Raw genomic sequence first — 14,999 nt, 5'->3', positions numbered from 1 at the left:
ATCACTAGCGACCACTTAGCAATGTACCAGCGATCCTGACCGCGTCATATCGCTGGTCGGGATCGCTGGTACATCGCTAAGTGTGACAGTACCTTAAATGATTAGATGTGAAACGTGAGGGCTTCTTTTGTCACCCAGTCACCTTGCCCCTTCATGGTGTTGATGGGTTGTCATGTCAGCAGAAGACCTAATTTAAAGGGAGTCTGTCACTGGCTTTTTTCCACCTAATCTAAAAGATGCATGATGTAGAGACAGAGATAAAGAGCAGGAAGGAGGTGTCATTCAATGCTCTGCTGATGAGAGCTCGATGGCAGGATAAATTCAAAGAAAATTTTATAGGCTTACAGGTCAACGCGTTTCAAGGTCCTACACGACCTTCATCAGGACAAAAACCTAAACTTGGGTTTATAAGAGAATTAGGACACCTGCTGTCAGGTAGTTCTCCACATTCATGATTTTTGCATAACCCCGCCCCCAACACTGACAGGTACATACACTGTGCGTGGCAGAAAGCTGTCAATTAGTGGTGTGGGCGATGTTATAAAAAGTTCAGTATTATGAGAACTGATAGGTCTGCAGCACATAAAAGTGACTTTTTAATCAAAACAAGTAGCCCATTAATTGATACATCCCTGAAGTTGAGGGTTTCTTGCCACTGCCTCATGCTGCTCGCAGGTGAAAACCTGGTGACAGATTCCTTGTAAGGCCTTCAATTGTGCCATCTTTCTAGACTTATCAGTGCTTGATAGGATTTCTTTCAGCTTTATAATTAATGTACAGTTAGATTAAACTGTAATACATTGATAATATATGAACAGTTAAATATCTTGTGACCTGTATCCTAGTGCAAAGGTCCCCAACTTGCAAGCTTATGCTACATGTCTTTTGGCTGCTGCTGTCTCGAGGCAATAGCGCTGTGTAACAATCATGGTGGAGAACTAGCCATGAAAACGCTCTAGAACAGACCCGGGCAAAGTGCGGCCCGCGGGCCATATCCGACCCTCTGACTGTGTCTCAGTCCGACCCGCGGACCGAGACAGCAGTGGGGTTGGAAACCTGAGGTCTGTGGGCCGCACCGTGCCCACCTGCTCTCTGTCTCCCGCAGTCGGCATTGGTAGAGGGGCCACTACTTCCACCAATCAGCATGTGAAACAGCTGACATTTCATCGCGTCAGCACTCTGGAGGCAGAAGCAGTGCGCCTGGGAACGGGACCGAGGTGTGTATGTGGTGTGGTGTGGATTTTTTCTTTCATGTGTATGAATGTGGGGGTGAACATGGGGATTCTATGGGGGTGACGTACAGCACATGGAGAGGCTATATACGGTCATGCAGTATATGAGAGGCTGTAGGGCTCATGCAGTATATAAGAAGGCTGTGTGGGGCCTAATGCAGTATATGGGGAAACTGGGGCTCATGCCATATATAGGGAGGCTGTGTGGGGGTTTAAAGATATATAGGGGGGGTGTCGGCATACTTAATTCTGCTCATCATTAAGTGATACAATTAGTATTAATAAATTAATATTGAGTAGAATTAATTTCAAGCTATTGGTTTGGCCCTCCACAACAGTCATGGTTTCTCATGTGGCCCCTCTTGAAAATGAATTGCCCACCCCTGCAGAATATCGGCTAGGCAACTGCCTACTCCTTCTCATTGTTGATAGCGTCATCCTTTCCCCCGCTGTGTGTAGCTTTCTCTGTGCTTCCTCCTTTTGGCTTGTTCCTGCTTCATCTTTATCAAGACAGCTAGGCCAATGCCCACTTCATGGTTGCCTTTGTTACTACTGTTATGTATGAGTATCCATAGTGCACACACTTTTCTTCCCATTGCTCCCCAAAACTGCCCTTTTTCATTTAGTATGAGGAAGCCACTTCCTAAGAATGGGCATTTCACGTAACAATGGTTCAATGTTACACATATTCTGGATTCCCTAGTTTTCGTACCGGAAGGTTAATGGTGCTTTACATCTACAAATATCTGCTGGGACGCATGTGATTGGCAGGTATTGTGCACCTGTCCTATTTATTAGGGCAGGTGAGCAACACTTCTTGATGGTGTATTTGTCATGACTGGTATCTGTCGATGCAAAGTAACTCGTGCTGCTCACCTCTCGATATGTAAGTTAGAGGAGCCAGAATAATCTTTTAAATGTTACTCTGCCTTTCTTGTAAGTTCTGTGGCATTTCAACAGCCTTAAAGAATTATCCTGCTCTTCTCATGCCCATATTGGAGGTAAGAGGTATTGGTGATGTCACGTCTAGAAACTCGCCCCTCAGTAGGCATCATGGTCCTCTCCTACTCATTATACGTAGAATGACATTATCACAATACCTGCAATATTGAGCATGCACATTTTCCTGGAGGTAGCTGTAGATGTAAAGTCATAGACACTGCTTGTCTACCAATACAGAAGTCATTGGAAGCAGGATAATTCTTGAACAACTAGTTACCGTATTTGTTTTTGGTTGCAATATGGCCTCTATAATGTATACACATTGATGGTCACACGTGACCATATATCAAAGCTGAATGTGGATCTCTAGGGGTAAGAAAGGTTGGGAACCGCTACCCTCATGGGACAAAAAAATAAAAACCTGAAAAAAAGTTAAAAAATGGTTAAAATGAAAAAAAAAAAAAACATACAAAATATTTTACCACGATACAATGATTAATTTAAAAGAAAATGTCATTGGAAAAAAACTTTCCAGAATGTTTGGGTCTTTGTCACCATGCTTTCAAAAATGTAACTTGATTGTGATCAAAAATTCTTATGCATAGCAAAATACGCACCTCGATTTAGAAATTTTAACCACAAGAAGGACAAGTTGTAAGGTTATGCTAATCAAGGAAGTAGTAGTTTTCGCTAAGAGCTGCAGATCAACTTTTCAAGCACTTTGCCTCAATCTCTGGGATGTGGGAGGAGAATAAAAGCCAGATTGAAAGCATTTTTTTTTAAGCCACATTAAACCTCAAAAATCAAATCAACTTTGGTGGGAAGACTGTGCAATGCCTTCTGATAATGTGCTAGTTATCACTTATCACAGTCTATCACTCCAGCAAATCACAATGCTTGTTGGTGTTGGCTCACAGTTCAACGTTGCATGTCCTGTGATTGGGAGAATGACATGCTGGAATAATAGCAAGCGGTGCACAGAAGCAAACCTATACATCAACAGGTAATCCGATTAAAACAATGGAGCAAGGTCATTAATTCAGTACTGCAAATTAAATTGGACGTTGCATCCTAAGCCTAAGGTGTTAGTGTCCATCAGAAGGTGTTTGTACGAAATTGGGCTGTGAGCTACACATCCAGCTACAGGTGTTCCTTTGACCTTACAACACCGCTTTTAACACCTATCTTGGTGCTGAGGAAGACTGCAATATAGGCTAGTATGAAGGTCTAGCCTCTTCAGACATGAGGCCTGTTTTTGTTTGGGACACAATTATAACCAGAGATTGGTCTGCACTCAGATCATGTGGAAAACATTATGAAGAGGCTGTCTAGAACGAATTCCACACCTGTTCTATTCCCATGATTATGACGCAGGTTGGTATAACATGCAATATCTGGGCCATTCTAGTCTTCGGTCTAGTATTCCTTGCTGCTTATTCTACTGTGAGAAGCCTGCATCGTGTACGGACTTGTCTCCTATCAAGCACATCTGGAACAGCATTGGTTAACAATAAAAAAGGGAGAGGTGCATCAGCGGATCTTGAAGATTTGTGTGCCCAATATTTAATAGTCTCATTGTCAGCATATGGCGCTGAGATGTTTTGAAAATTTCTGTTCCATTTTTTTAGAATTTGCATACCATTAAACATTTCTATCTATCCTGTGATTTACATAATTTCACAACTTTTCCTTCTTGGTGTTTTATTATTGAGCTGTTTTCTTATCACTACTAGAGTTGAGCGATACCAGCTGATACTTGAAAATATCGGATCGGAATGGATCGGCCGATCTAAAAAAAAAGTATCGGTATCGCCGATTCCGATACCGGAAGTCCCATTCAAGTCTATGGGACTTCCGGTATCGGAATTAGAAATACCCTTTTTTTCCCACGTACAGCCTCTCGAGGGGCTGTGCCGGCCTGCCGGGGGTCGGTGCCGGCCTGCCGGGGGGCTGTGCCGACTCCCCGGGGGTCTGTGCAGGCTCCGGGGGTCGGTGCCGGCCTGCCGGGGGGCTGTGCAGGCTCCGGGGGTCTGTGCAGGCATCATCCGATGGGACTACAAGTCCCATCGGGCGATGCCTGCTACCATGACGGTGATTGACACATTTGCCAATGATGGGACAGTAGTAGTCCCATCATCCGGCTAATGTGTTGAATGTAAAAAAAAAAAAAATTACATACATGCTACATACATGCTACATACATGCTACATACATGCTACATACATGCTACATACATGCTACATACATGCTACATACATGCTACATACATGCTACATACATGCTACATACATGCTACATGCTACATACATACATGCTACATACATGCTACATGCTACATACCTGCTACATGCTACATACCTGCTACATACATGCTACATACCTGCTACATACATGCTACATACATGCTACATACATGCTACATACATGCTACATACATGCTACATACATGCTACATACATGCTACATACATGCTACATACATGCTACATACATGCTACATGCTACATACATGCTACATGCTACATACATGCTACATGCTACATACATGCTACATGCTACATACATGCTACATACATACTACATACAATACATTCATACAATACATTCATACAATACATACATATAGACATACAGTACATATAACATAGAATACATACCATCACTTGTCACATTGTTCCCCGAAGCCATTGTCTTCTGAGGATTAAAAATTAAAATAACAAACCACAAATATACTCACCCTTGATCCGCAGAATTCCACGTATGTCCCACGACGATTTTGTGTGGAGAACAGCAGCATCAGCTGATGCTGCCGTTCTCTACGAGCGCCAGGAATCCACTGTAAAAAAAGGCCCGAGTCTCACTTTATGGCAAAGTGCCATAAAGTGAGACTAGGGACTTTTTTTTTACAGTGGCGGAGGAATACAGTGCGGAAGGATATCTACCTTCCGTCATTGGATTCCTGGCGCTCGTAGAGAACGGTAGCATCAGCTGATGCTGCTGTTCTCCACACAAAATCGTCGTGGGACATACGTGGAATTCTGCGGATCAAGGGTGAGTATATTTGTGGTTTGTTATTTTAATTTTTAATCCTCAGACGACAATGGCTTCGGGGAACAATGTGACAAGTGATGGTAAGTATGTACTCTGTTATATGTACTGTATGTCTATATGTATGTATTGTATGAATGTATTGTATGTAGTACATATGTATGTTGCATGCATGTAGTATGTATGTAGCATGTATGTAGTATGTAGCATGTATGTAGCATGTATGTATGTAATTTTTTTTTTTACATTCAACACATTAGCCGGATGATGGGACTACTACTGTCCCATCATTGGCAAATGTGTCAATCACCGTCATGGTAGCAGGCATCGCCCGATGGGACTTGTAGTCCCATCGGACGATGCCGGCACCGACCCCCCGGAGCCTGCACAGCCCCCCGGCAGGCCGGTACAGACCACCCGGAAGGCCCGAAGTGACGGCGCATCATGATGCGCACAAACCGCGCATCATGATGACGTCATTTCGGCAGCCAATCAGAGCCACAAAAGTGGCTCTGTTCAATTTGGGACTTCCGATTCCGGTATCTGATATAAAAAAAATATCGGAATCAGTATCGGAATTCCGATACGGCAAATATCGGCTGATACCCGATACTTGCGGTATCGGAAAGCTCAACACTAATCACTACCAATAAATCTAAAGCCCATCTTGGGAGAACAAATGCAAACCTTTTGTATCGCCTTAACTGCAGAATATACTTATGTTCAGTTATCAATATTTAACTGGTAGAAAACTGGCACCTCCTACCAATCGGCTCCTACAAGCTGTGGCAGTGGTCACATTTATTAAGCTTACTTATCTAGCACAATCATCTCTGTCCCCATTGGGTCTCTCAATCTAAATTTCCTATCAGTATGTCTTTAGAGTGTGGGAGGAAACCCACGTAAGCATGGGGAGAAAATACAAACTCCTTGCCAGGATTCCTGCTCTGCAATGTTACAGCGCTAACCACTGAGCCACCGTGCTACCCAGATGTAAATCCTTTGTACAGAGCTACACTATGAAACTATATTAAATGTGAAATTGACAATGTCTGGTGCTGCATAACCCCTTCTATTCCAAAACTGGATGTGGACCACACCAATAATCTGTTAATGATGACCTACCTTAGACTTTATTCACACATTAGTATTCTTGATCAAAATTTCACCAGTATCAGGAGGGTACCCAAAACACAGAACAGGTGTCAATCTTTCAATTATAGTTTTACTCTGTAAGTTCCACTCCAAGTTTTGGCATACAAAACCTGATGCTTAATACTGACAAAATACCGACATGTAAATAAGCCCTTAGGTTGGTAATGAAAATAATCTGACAAGACAACCTGTTTAACATTTCACTTACGGTATATTGTCGTGAAAATGGAACCCAAGAAACATGTAGAATAGTGTTATTTTTTTTTTTATATCCAGTCACAATTTCTTTTTTATATGCATTATACACACCCTAAAAAGTTGCCTTTAAGAAATGCACTTTTTGAATCCCTCTGATAAGAACGGTGCTGATGTCAAAAGGCAAGGTAGGGGGGATATTTTGGGCTTTCAATTGAAATTAATTTCTGCGCATCTCTCTGCACCGCAATACCAATACCAGCCACCAGCCAAGTTATTGCCATTCTGTGCCTCGGCTGTGCTGGAAGAAGTGGTCCAGTGAGAAGGGTTTTTTTTTTTTTGTGTGTGTACGAAGCGTGGTAGCATTGGAGACATTTGATACAACAAAGTGACCAGGATGGGGACATTTGCTACATGAAGGTGACCAGGATGGGGATATTTGCTACATGAAAGTGACCAGGATGGGGACATTGCTACATGAAGGTGACCAGGATGGAGACGCTGCTATAGCCGGGGTCACACTAGGGAGAAACTCGCACGAGTCTCGCATCTCAATACCCGGCACTGCCGCCAACACTTGGGACCGGAGCACTCAATAACTTAATTTTTAGTGCAATTTCATGTGTGTATTATAGCAGTACTAGGTGAACTGACTAAAGCCTATGTTAAATATTATGATTGAGTTGTTATGGGCCTAATGTATTGGTTGATTTTTTTTTTTTTTTGTATTTGTTCTTTCTTTTTTATCTTTTGGGGTTTGGTCCATTACTGTTACTTTAAATTGAACATTTCTGTCTTTCGTCTTTTGATTTATGTATTTATTTTTTTAAGGGAAGGGAATGAACCAGGAGATGCTACCTCCATCACTTACGCAGAGCTCCTGAAGAAGGTGTGCCAGTTTGCCAATGTTCTACGTAGTCAAGGTATACTTGTCATTTAGCCATGCCTGTGTAATGCTAGTATTTGCTACTGTAATAAAATATGGACTCTTACCATGGTCATTTTTTATGTATCCATAAAACATTAAAACAAACATTTGTTTCCGCAGATGTTAGAAAAGGAGACCGTGTGTCCATATATATGCCCATGGTGATAGAGCTTGTTGTGGCAATGCTGGCATGTGCTCGAATTGGAGCCATTCACTCCATAGTGGTGAGTTTTTTTGTTTGGAAAATATATTTTTATGAAGATCATATTATCTAATTTCATAATTGGCACGAGATATACAGCAGGTTTAAATTATACTTTTTGCACTAGTTTTATAGTGAACTGAATGGATTTATTTTACAATAGTGAACCACACAGATTAAGAGACATGCTGTGATATCTCGACAATTCGTCCGCCTCCATCCTTTTCCAGCGTCTGTCTCTGGCGAAAAGTAACCTGCCGGCAGCTCAATTGATTTTCTATTCAATAAATCTCTTGGAGCCTTCTTCTGGCTCTCATAGACTTGAATTGAGCACTCGTGATGTTATTTCTGATTTCCGGCCAATCAGACGTGACGGGCACATGATAGTGCCATGGGACCAGAGCGGTATCGGTAAAAGGTGAAGCCACCGGAAGGTAAGTGTAAGAACAAAGGCATGGAGCTTACATTTAAAGGGCCACTCCAGCACTGAAAAGTAAACAAACTGCTGAAGTGGTGCTTTAAAGTAAACTGCTACAGACTTCCAACTTTGCTCATCTGAGATACAAATATGGAGATTAGTTTAAAAAAAAAAGCACAATCTGGCTGGTTCTTAATTTCTGCACAAGAATGAACAATTGGTAGGTTTTGGCATCACCTGTACACCTCAAATTGTCATCAGATGAGCATGACAAAAAGAAAAACGTCTTGTACAGAAACTTCTAACTTGCTCTTTAATAGGTAAGGAATTATATTTGTTAGTAAATGTTTGACCTTTTTTTGTGTCTAGTTTGCAGGATTTTCGGCCGAGTCTTTGTGTGAGCGGATCTTGGACTCTCACTGTTCCCTTCTTATCACTGCAGGTAGACATGGTTCTTTAATTGTTGGTGCTTGCATTGGGAAATGATTTTATAAAAGATTTTTGAATTTCTTCACATATTCGGGCTTTTTTTCAGATGGCTTTTTTCGTGGGGATAAGTTGATTAACTTGAAGCAGATTGCAGATGAGGCGCTAAAGAAGTGTGCAGAGAAGTAAGCAGAACAAAATTAGGCAAGCAGATATGGATGACTACCTGCCTTTCGATTGAAAAGAAATAAATCAAATTCTCTTTGCCATTTAAATATCGTTTAAAGGGATTGTCTTACAAAAAATTGCTTTTGTAAATGTTTTTAGGGCATGTGAATGTGTATATGCTGGAATTCAGTAGATTAAAAGATTCTTTCAACTTTAAACCTTACCGTGCTAATAGGCAAAAGTACAGTTTTGGATAAAATAACATTACTGTCATCCCAAATACTTATGTATAACTAGTTCTTTTTTGCAGGAACTACCCTCTGAGAAAGTGCATCGTACTGAAACACTTAGGGAGAGATGATGTTATCTGTGATGGAACAAGCACATCCTCTCCTCCATGCAAAAGACCATGCCAAAATGTACAGGTAAACCCATGTAGACAATATCCAAGTATGCATTTTGATCGGCTCTGTGTAAAGCATGTGCCATGGCGATTGTCTTTAAAGGGACATCACAGAATGACTGTTCAAACCAAGTACGGATACTCTGTGCATCATTTAGTGGCCTACCCACTTGCTTGGTTACCATCTATTTCATCCCTTCTCTGGCCCTAGCAAGCCAGAGTTGTCAATCAAAGAAGAGGGTGGTGATGTGGAGATGTTGGGAATAAATACATGCCATAATATACCAAGTGCTTGTAGTTAGTTTGAACAGTCACCCAGTGTTGACAGCGTTCCTTTTAAGATAACTGGCTTATGCAGGAATTAAACCAAATCACTTGAGATAATAAGCGTGACCAGAATGAGGCAATCCTGTAGTAGAATCTTAAGGCCTCGTTACACATAACGATGTCCCAGCGATCCCACCAACGATCCGACATGGATGAGATCGCTGGAACATCTTTAGGCTGATCACTAGTGAGCTGTCACATAGCCCCTCCATCGATCAGGACCAGCGAGCAAGCTGGTTTCCAATGTAAACAGCTCTTGGATACCCCCTGTTTACCCTAGATACCAGCGTAAAAATCAGATAACTAAGAGCCGCGCGACTCTTGGATACCCACTGTTTACCCTAGATACCAGCGTGCGCTGGTATCTAGGTAAACAGCGGGTATCCAAGAGCCGCGCGGCTCTTAGTTACCCGATGTTTACGTTGGAAACCAGCGCCCAGCGTTGCTGATCTCTGGTCTCTCGCTGCCACATGCAGCGATGCGTGCAGGCCAGCGGGATACCAACTATCAAAAAATGGCCCAGGACGATCCTGCACAATCAGCGATACTCGGCACGGGGGCCGGTTGCTAATCCCCGTCACACACAGCGATTTCGCTGGAGAGATCGCTGGTGCGTCACAAAATCAGTGATCTCGCTGTGTGTGATGGGGCCCTTAGAGAAGATCTCTCATGAATAAAAATCATCTTCACATTTCAGCCGTCCCAGAAATTGGAACTTTAGAATGCTGATTTTGTTATAAATGCGAAGGCCTCTCCTTCAGGTAGACTATCAATATGACATCAATGGCTTCAGACTTGCTGCTCAGCTGATTTTAGGGTAGTAGTGGTTTGGGGGTGCTATTTTCCCTTTATAGTTTTCATTGGACCTTACTGCACAGTTACTTACTGCTTCATAGTGTCGCATCATTTCATAAAGGTAAATGAGACCATATTGAGCTCAGACGTTACAAAAAGCAGTAGAATATTGGCACCAGCACTTGCTTGTTCAAACAGTTCATCGATGGCTGTACATAAAGTCAAGATTCCTATCCGTATGATACCTTTTGAGGATGATTTTTTTTTTTTATTTCATTTAACCAGCAGGGAGAGAAATATATACAACATAACTTTAAATCATAAGTTTAAAATGTCTAGGTAAAATTCGTATACATATGGACCACCAGAATAAACATATAAAGTGCAAGTGCTCAAATCAACCAGTGCTCATAAAAAAGGTTACGTCTCACCAGAATTGCATGATTAACCTGAATCATATGAGCACTGGTTGTTTTGAGCACTTGCAGTTTATACAGTATGTTTATTCTAATGGTCCATATGTGTATGAATTTTACCTTATGCTTATGATTAAAAGTTATGTTTTATATTTATTTCCCTGCTGGGTAAATTGACTTACTAAATTTGGAGAATTTGTACAGGTCTGCCCACTGCAGTAGAGCTCTGCTTTCTTGGTCTTTTGAGGTTGAAACATCACTTTAAAAATCCCGGATAACCCCTTTTTAAAATGTAATATTACATACTGCCATTCCAGTTAATTGCTTCCAGTAAATACATGACTTGTCCATGCCCACCAGAGGTGGTTCTTTATTAGTGGCTGGCTAATTCAAGGGGGCCCTAAGTGATACTAGCTATACCACAACTAGTTAAGACCGTGGGATACCTTCAGTTTGCAGCCCTTCTTTATGTAAAGATAATTAAAATGTAATGATTTATTCATAGTCGTCACTTAAGAAATTAAGAGAATGAATGCAGAGCAAGTCTATTACATTGTTCAGTCCTAAATGCATTCAGAATAATATTTTGTTTTATATTTTATTTATTTGACTCATTTACATAGCGCCATTAATTCCACAGCGCTTTCCAGACATTATTGGCATTGTCCCCGATGGGGCTCACAATCTAAATTCCCTATACATGGGGAGAACATACAAACTCCTTGCAGATGTTGTCCTTGGTGGGATTGTAACTCAGGACCCCAGCGCTGCAAGGCTGCAGTGCTAACCACTGAGCCACCTTGCCGCCCCAATAGTGTTAAAAATTAGTTATACGATATACAAATCCCAACTTATTGTACCGTATATACTCCAGTATAAGCCGACCCAAATATAAGCCGAGGCACCTACTTTTGCCACGAAAAACTGGGTCCGCTTATTGACTCGAGTATAAGCCGGGTATGCATTGTCCCCTCATCCCTAAGTGGTATGCATGGCTCCCCTGTCATTGTATGCATGGCTCCCCTGTCCCTGTCACTGTGTGTATGGATGCATGGCTCTCCAGTCCCTCTCCTGGTATGCATGGCTCTCCAGTCCCTATCCTGTATGCATGGCTCCCCCGGTCCCTATCCTGTATGCATGGCTCCCCCGGTCCCTATCCTGTATGCATGGCTCCCCCGGTCCCTATCCTGTATGCATGGCTCCCCCGGTCCCTATCCTGTATGCATGGCTCCCCCGGTCCCTATCCTGTATGCATGGCTCCCCCGGTCCCTATCCTGTATGCATGGCTCCCCCGGTCCCTATCCTGTATGCATGGCTCCCCCGGTCCCTATCCTGTATGCATGGCTCCCCCGGTCCCTATCCTGTATGCATGGCTCCCCCGGTCCCTATCCTGTATGCATGGCTCCCCCGGTCCCTATCCTGTATGCATGGCTCCCCCGGTCCCTATCCTGTATGCATGGCTCCCCCGGTCCCTATCCTGTATGCATGGCTCCCCCGGTCCCTCTCCTGGTATGCATGGCTCTTTATCCCCTTATCCCGATGTATGATTCCGGTTAAAAAAAAAACAAAACATTTTGCGCTGACCTCGGAGGCACTGCATCTTGTTCCCGGCTTCCAGCAGCTCTCTTCCAGCCGAGCGGTCACGTGGTACCGCTCATTAAGGTAATGAATAGGAGCTCCACACCTATGGAAATGGAGAGACGTGCATATTCATTACCTTAATGAGCGGTACCACGTGACCGATCGGCTGGAAGAGAGCTGTCGGCGCCCGTAACGAGATGCAGTGTCACCGACTCACCGAGGGCGCGCAGGCAGGTAAGTATGTGTGGTGGAAGCAGACGGCTGCGGCTGGCACTGTACACTATTACCGCAGCTGCACAGCCTTTAGCCACAGCCACCGGCTCCTGGCTCTGTGACCCGCAGCTCTGCTGCTCCCACTCCCATGTCAGCTCCTGTCTCTTACCCGCTGCTCCCCCTCCCTTGCCAGCTGACTGGGACTCGTGTATAAGCCGAGGGGAACGTTTTCCGCACAAAAAAATGTGCTGAAAAACTCGGCTTATACACAAGTATATACGGTAAATGATCAGAGCAGCACACAATGCAAGGATCAATGCAAGTATTGCCCAGAGGAGAAAGTTCCCTGTGGTGAGGCTCTAGTGGGTCAATGATCACATTAGTTATACTGGGCCGCACTTACTGAATAATCCAGTTTGTTTTCTCCAGGGGTACTAATAGCTTGTGACACTATTTTCTTGACCCAATTTTTACCTTGTTGTTAACAGGAGATTCTGCTTTCAGTAACCCACTTTTCCCGTCTCCCATGACGGCACACATGAGAGAGGGGATCCGCCCAGTCAGGACAGGAACCCTACTGAAGATAAAAGGGCGGTACCTCTCCCTCGCTTCAGTTGGGTTTCCTGTCCTGACAGGGACCCGTGCTGAAGACCGCAGGTCACACTTACCTGCCCCTCTCCCGTGCCGGCGTAGAAGATCAGGCTGGGCTCCTGAGCGCTGGGCGTCGGGATGGAGGAAGCGCCGTCCGCGGGTCCTCCGGGGCTCAGCGTCCGAGCGGGCGCAGGAACAGCACGGCGGGGGTCCTGGGGCTCTGCCGTGGCTGCCGCGCCGCCCTCTCCCCCTCTGCCGGTGATTCCCTACTCTGGAGCGTTGAGGGAGCGGCCGCTTCCGGGTCGCGCTCCTCTGACGTCACGCGCAGGGCACGCTGGGAAAGGGGCGTGCCCGCGTGATGTCGGAGGCGGCGCCGACAATTCAAGATGGCGGCGCCCATGGTGAAGAATGCCGATCGGTGGAGAGAGATCCCGGCGGTATGGCAGGGGGGGAGGGGCTGTGGGGTTAACCGGAGGAGGCGGAGAGTGCAGTGGATCCCCCTTACATAAGGGGGATGACCACAGAAGACGCACTCATGCCCAAGGCTTCAGAATGGAAGTGGGTCAAGACGAGCAGCGTCAGCAGCAGCGTCAGCAGCAAGACTTCTCGCCAGATGCCAGGCCGAGCCACCAACATACCAGGAGCAGTCGCTCAAGTGGTAGGAGCGGCAGTCATAAGCGCAATTGGCATGACTATGGGACGTCCAGGAGAAACGTCACGAGTGCATCTGAGGAGCCTCCGAGATCGGTACCCCTGATTGACAGCGGTGGTGAGTGATCTACGTGAATGTCACCCTTATGGTAATGGGGTTCCATTTTCTCTGTTTGATCACTAGGGGGCGAGGAAGGCCAGCAGCAAAACCAAAAATAGAGAATGCGCCCTATGTAAAAACCCGCTGGCAGATCAGTGGCAGAAAGATCTCTGCGCTGACTGTATTAACAGGACTATACAGGAGGAGACCCCTGATTTGGTGACTAGTCTGAAGGAGTTAATACATCAGGAGGTGAAAGGTTCCCTAAAGGCAGCCCTTAAAAAGAAAAAAAACCGTAGAAGGAGCTCCGATTCAGAGGCCTCGCCAAAGCAGAAGGGGCGGGATAGATCTTTGTCCCCCTCCACCTCCTCTTCCTCTACGCAGTCCTCAGAATCCTCCTCGGACAGCGATATAGGCGGCCGTCCATGTTTCCCAACGGAGGACGTAGAAAAACTGGTCAAGGCCATTAGAGCTACAATGGGCCTTGAAGAAAAAACTCCCAAATCATTAGAGGATGTAATGTTTGGAGGACTGGAGGAAAAGCGAAAGCGTACCTTCCCTGTAAATGATAAAATAAAAGCGCTAATTGACAGGGAATGGAAAAAGACAGAGCGGTCAGGGGGCTTACCTTCCACATCAAAGAGGAGGTACCCCTTTGACCAGAAGGACTCAGAAACCTGGGAAAAAGTCCCAAAAATTGATGGGGCTGTAGCCAGATCCTCAAAAAAGGTATCCCTACCATTAGAAGATTCTGGCGTGTTGAAAGACCCGCTTGATAAGAAAGCAGATGGGTTTCTGAAGCACATCTGGGAAGCTTCAGCAGGGGGATTGAAGCCAGCAATAGCCGGTACCTGTACCGCTCGTGCCCTCATGGTCTGGCTGCAACAAATAGAGGACCAGATCAAGGATAGAGTTCCTAGAGACGAAATTGTAGCTAATCTAACATTGGTACACGGAGCAGCGGCTTTCCTGGCCGATTCCTCTGCAGACTCCGCAAGAATGACAGCTAGAGCAGCAAGCCTGTCAAATGCGGCAAGACGAGCCCTGTGGCTTAAAGGGTGTCCCGGAGATTTACCCTCTAAGCACAAGTTATGTTCCATTCCATGCGATGGCCAATTCCTCTTCGGGAAAAAACTAGAAGAGATTTTGGAGCATGCAGGGGATAGGAAGAAAAGCTTTCCCCGATTTCCGGGAGAACCTAAGAAGCAG

General features: G+C 44.7%; 1 protein-coding gene across 3 annotated transcripts in view; it reads left to right on the top strand.

Annotated features, from left to right (window-relative positions):
* ACSS2 (acyl-CoA synthetase short chain family member 2) overlaps window positions 1-14,999 on the top strand; it is a 118,944-nt gene that overhangs the window by 37,617 nt on the left and 66,328 nt on the right. For all 3 annotated transcript variants that reach the window (XM_073559430.1, XM_073559433.1, XM_073559431.1), the window contains 5 exons: window positions 7,403-7,494; window positions 7,620-7,723; window positions 8,489-8,561; window positions 8,655-8,730; window positions 9,024-9,138. In XM_073559430.1, the coding sequence (XP_073415531.1) occupies window positions 7,403-7,494; window positions 7,620-7,723; window positions 8,489-8,561; window positions 8,655-8,730; window positions 9,024-9,138 (460 nt within the window). The remainder of the gene's footprint in view (window positions 1-7,402; window positions 7,495-7,619; window positions 7,724-8,488; window positions 8,562-8,654; window positions 8,731-9,023; window positions 9,139-14,999) is intronic.

This window comes from Dendrobates tinctorius, unplaced genomic scaffold (assembly GCF_039654945.1).
Source record: "Dendrobates tinctorius isolate UK_male_01 unplaced genomic scaffold, ASM3965494v1 ptg000270l, whole genome shotgun sequence".
NCBI lineage: Eukaryota > Metazoa > Chordata > Amphibia > Anura > Dendrobatidae > Dendrobates > Dendrobates tinctorius.
This window is presented reverse-complemented; position numbering and strand designations above follow the sequence as displayed.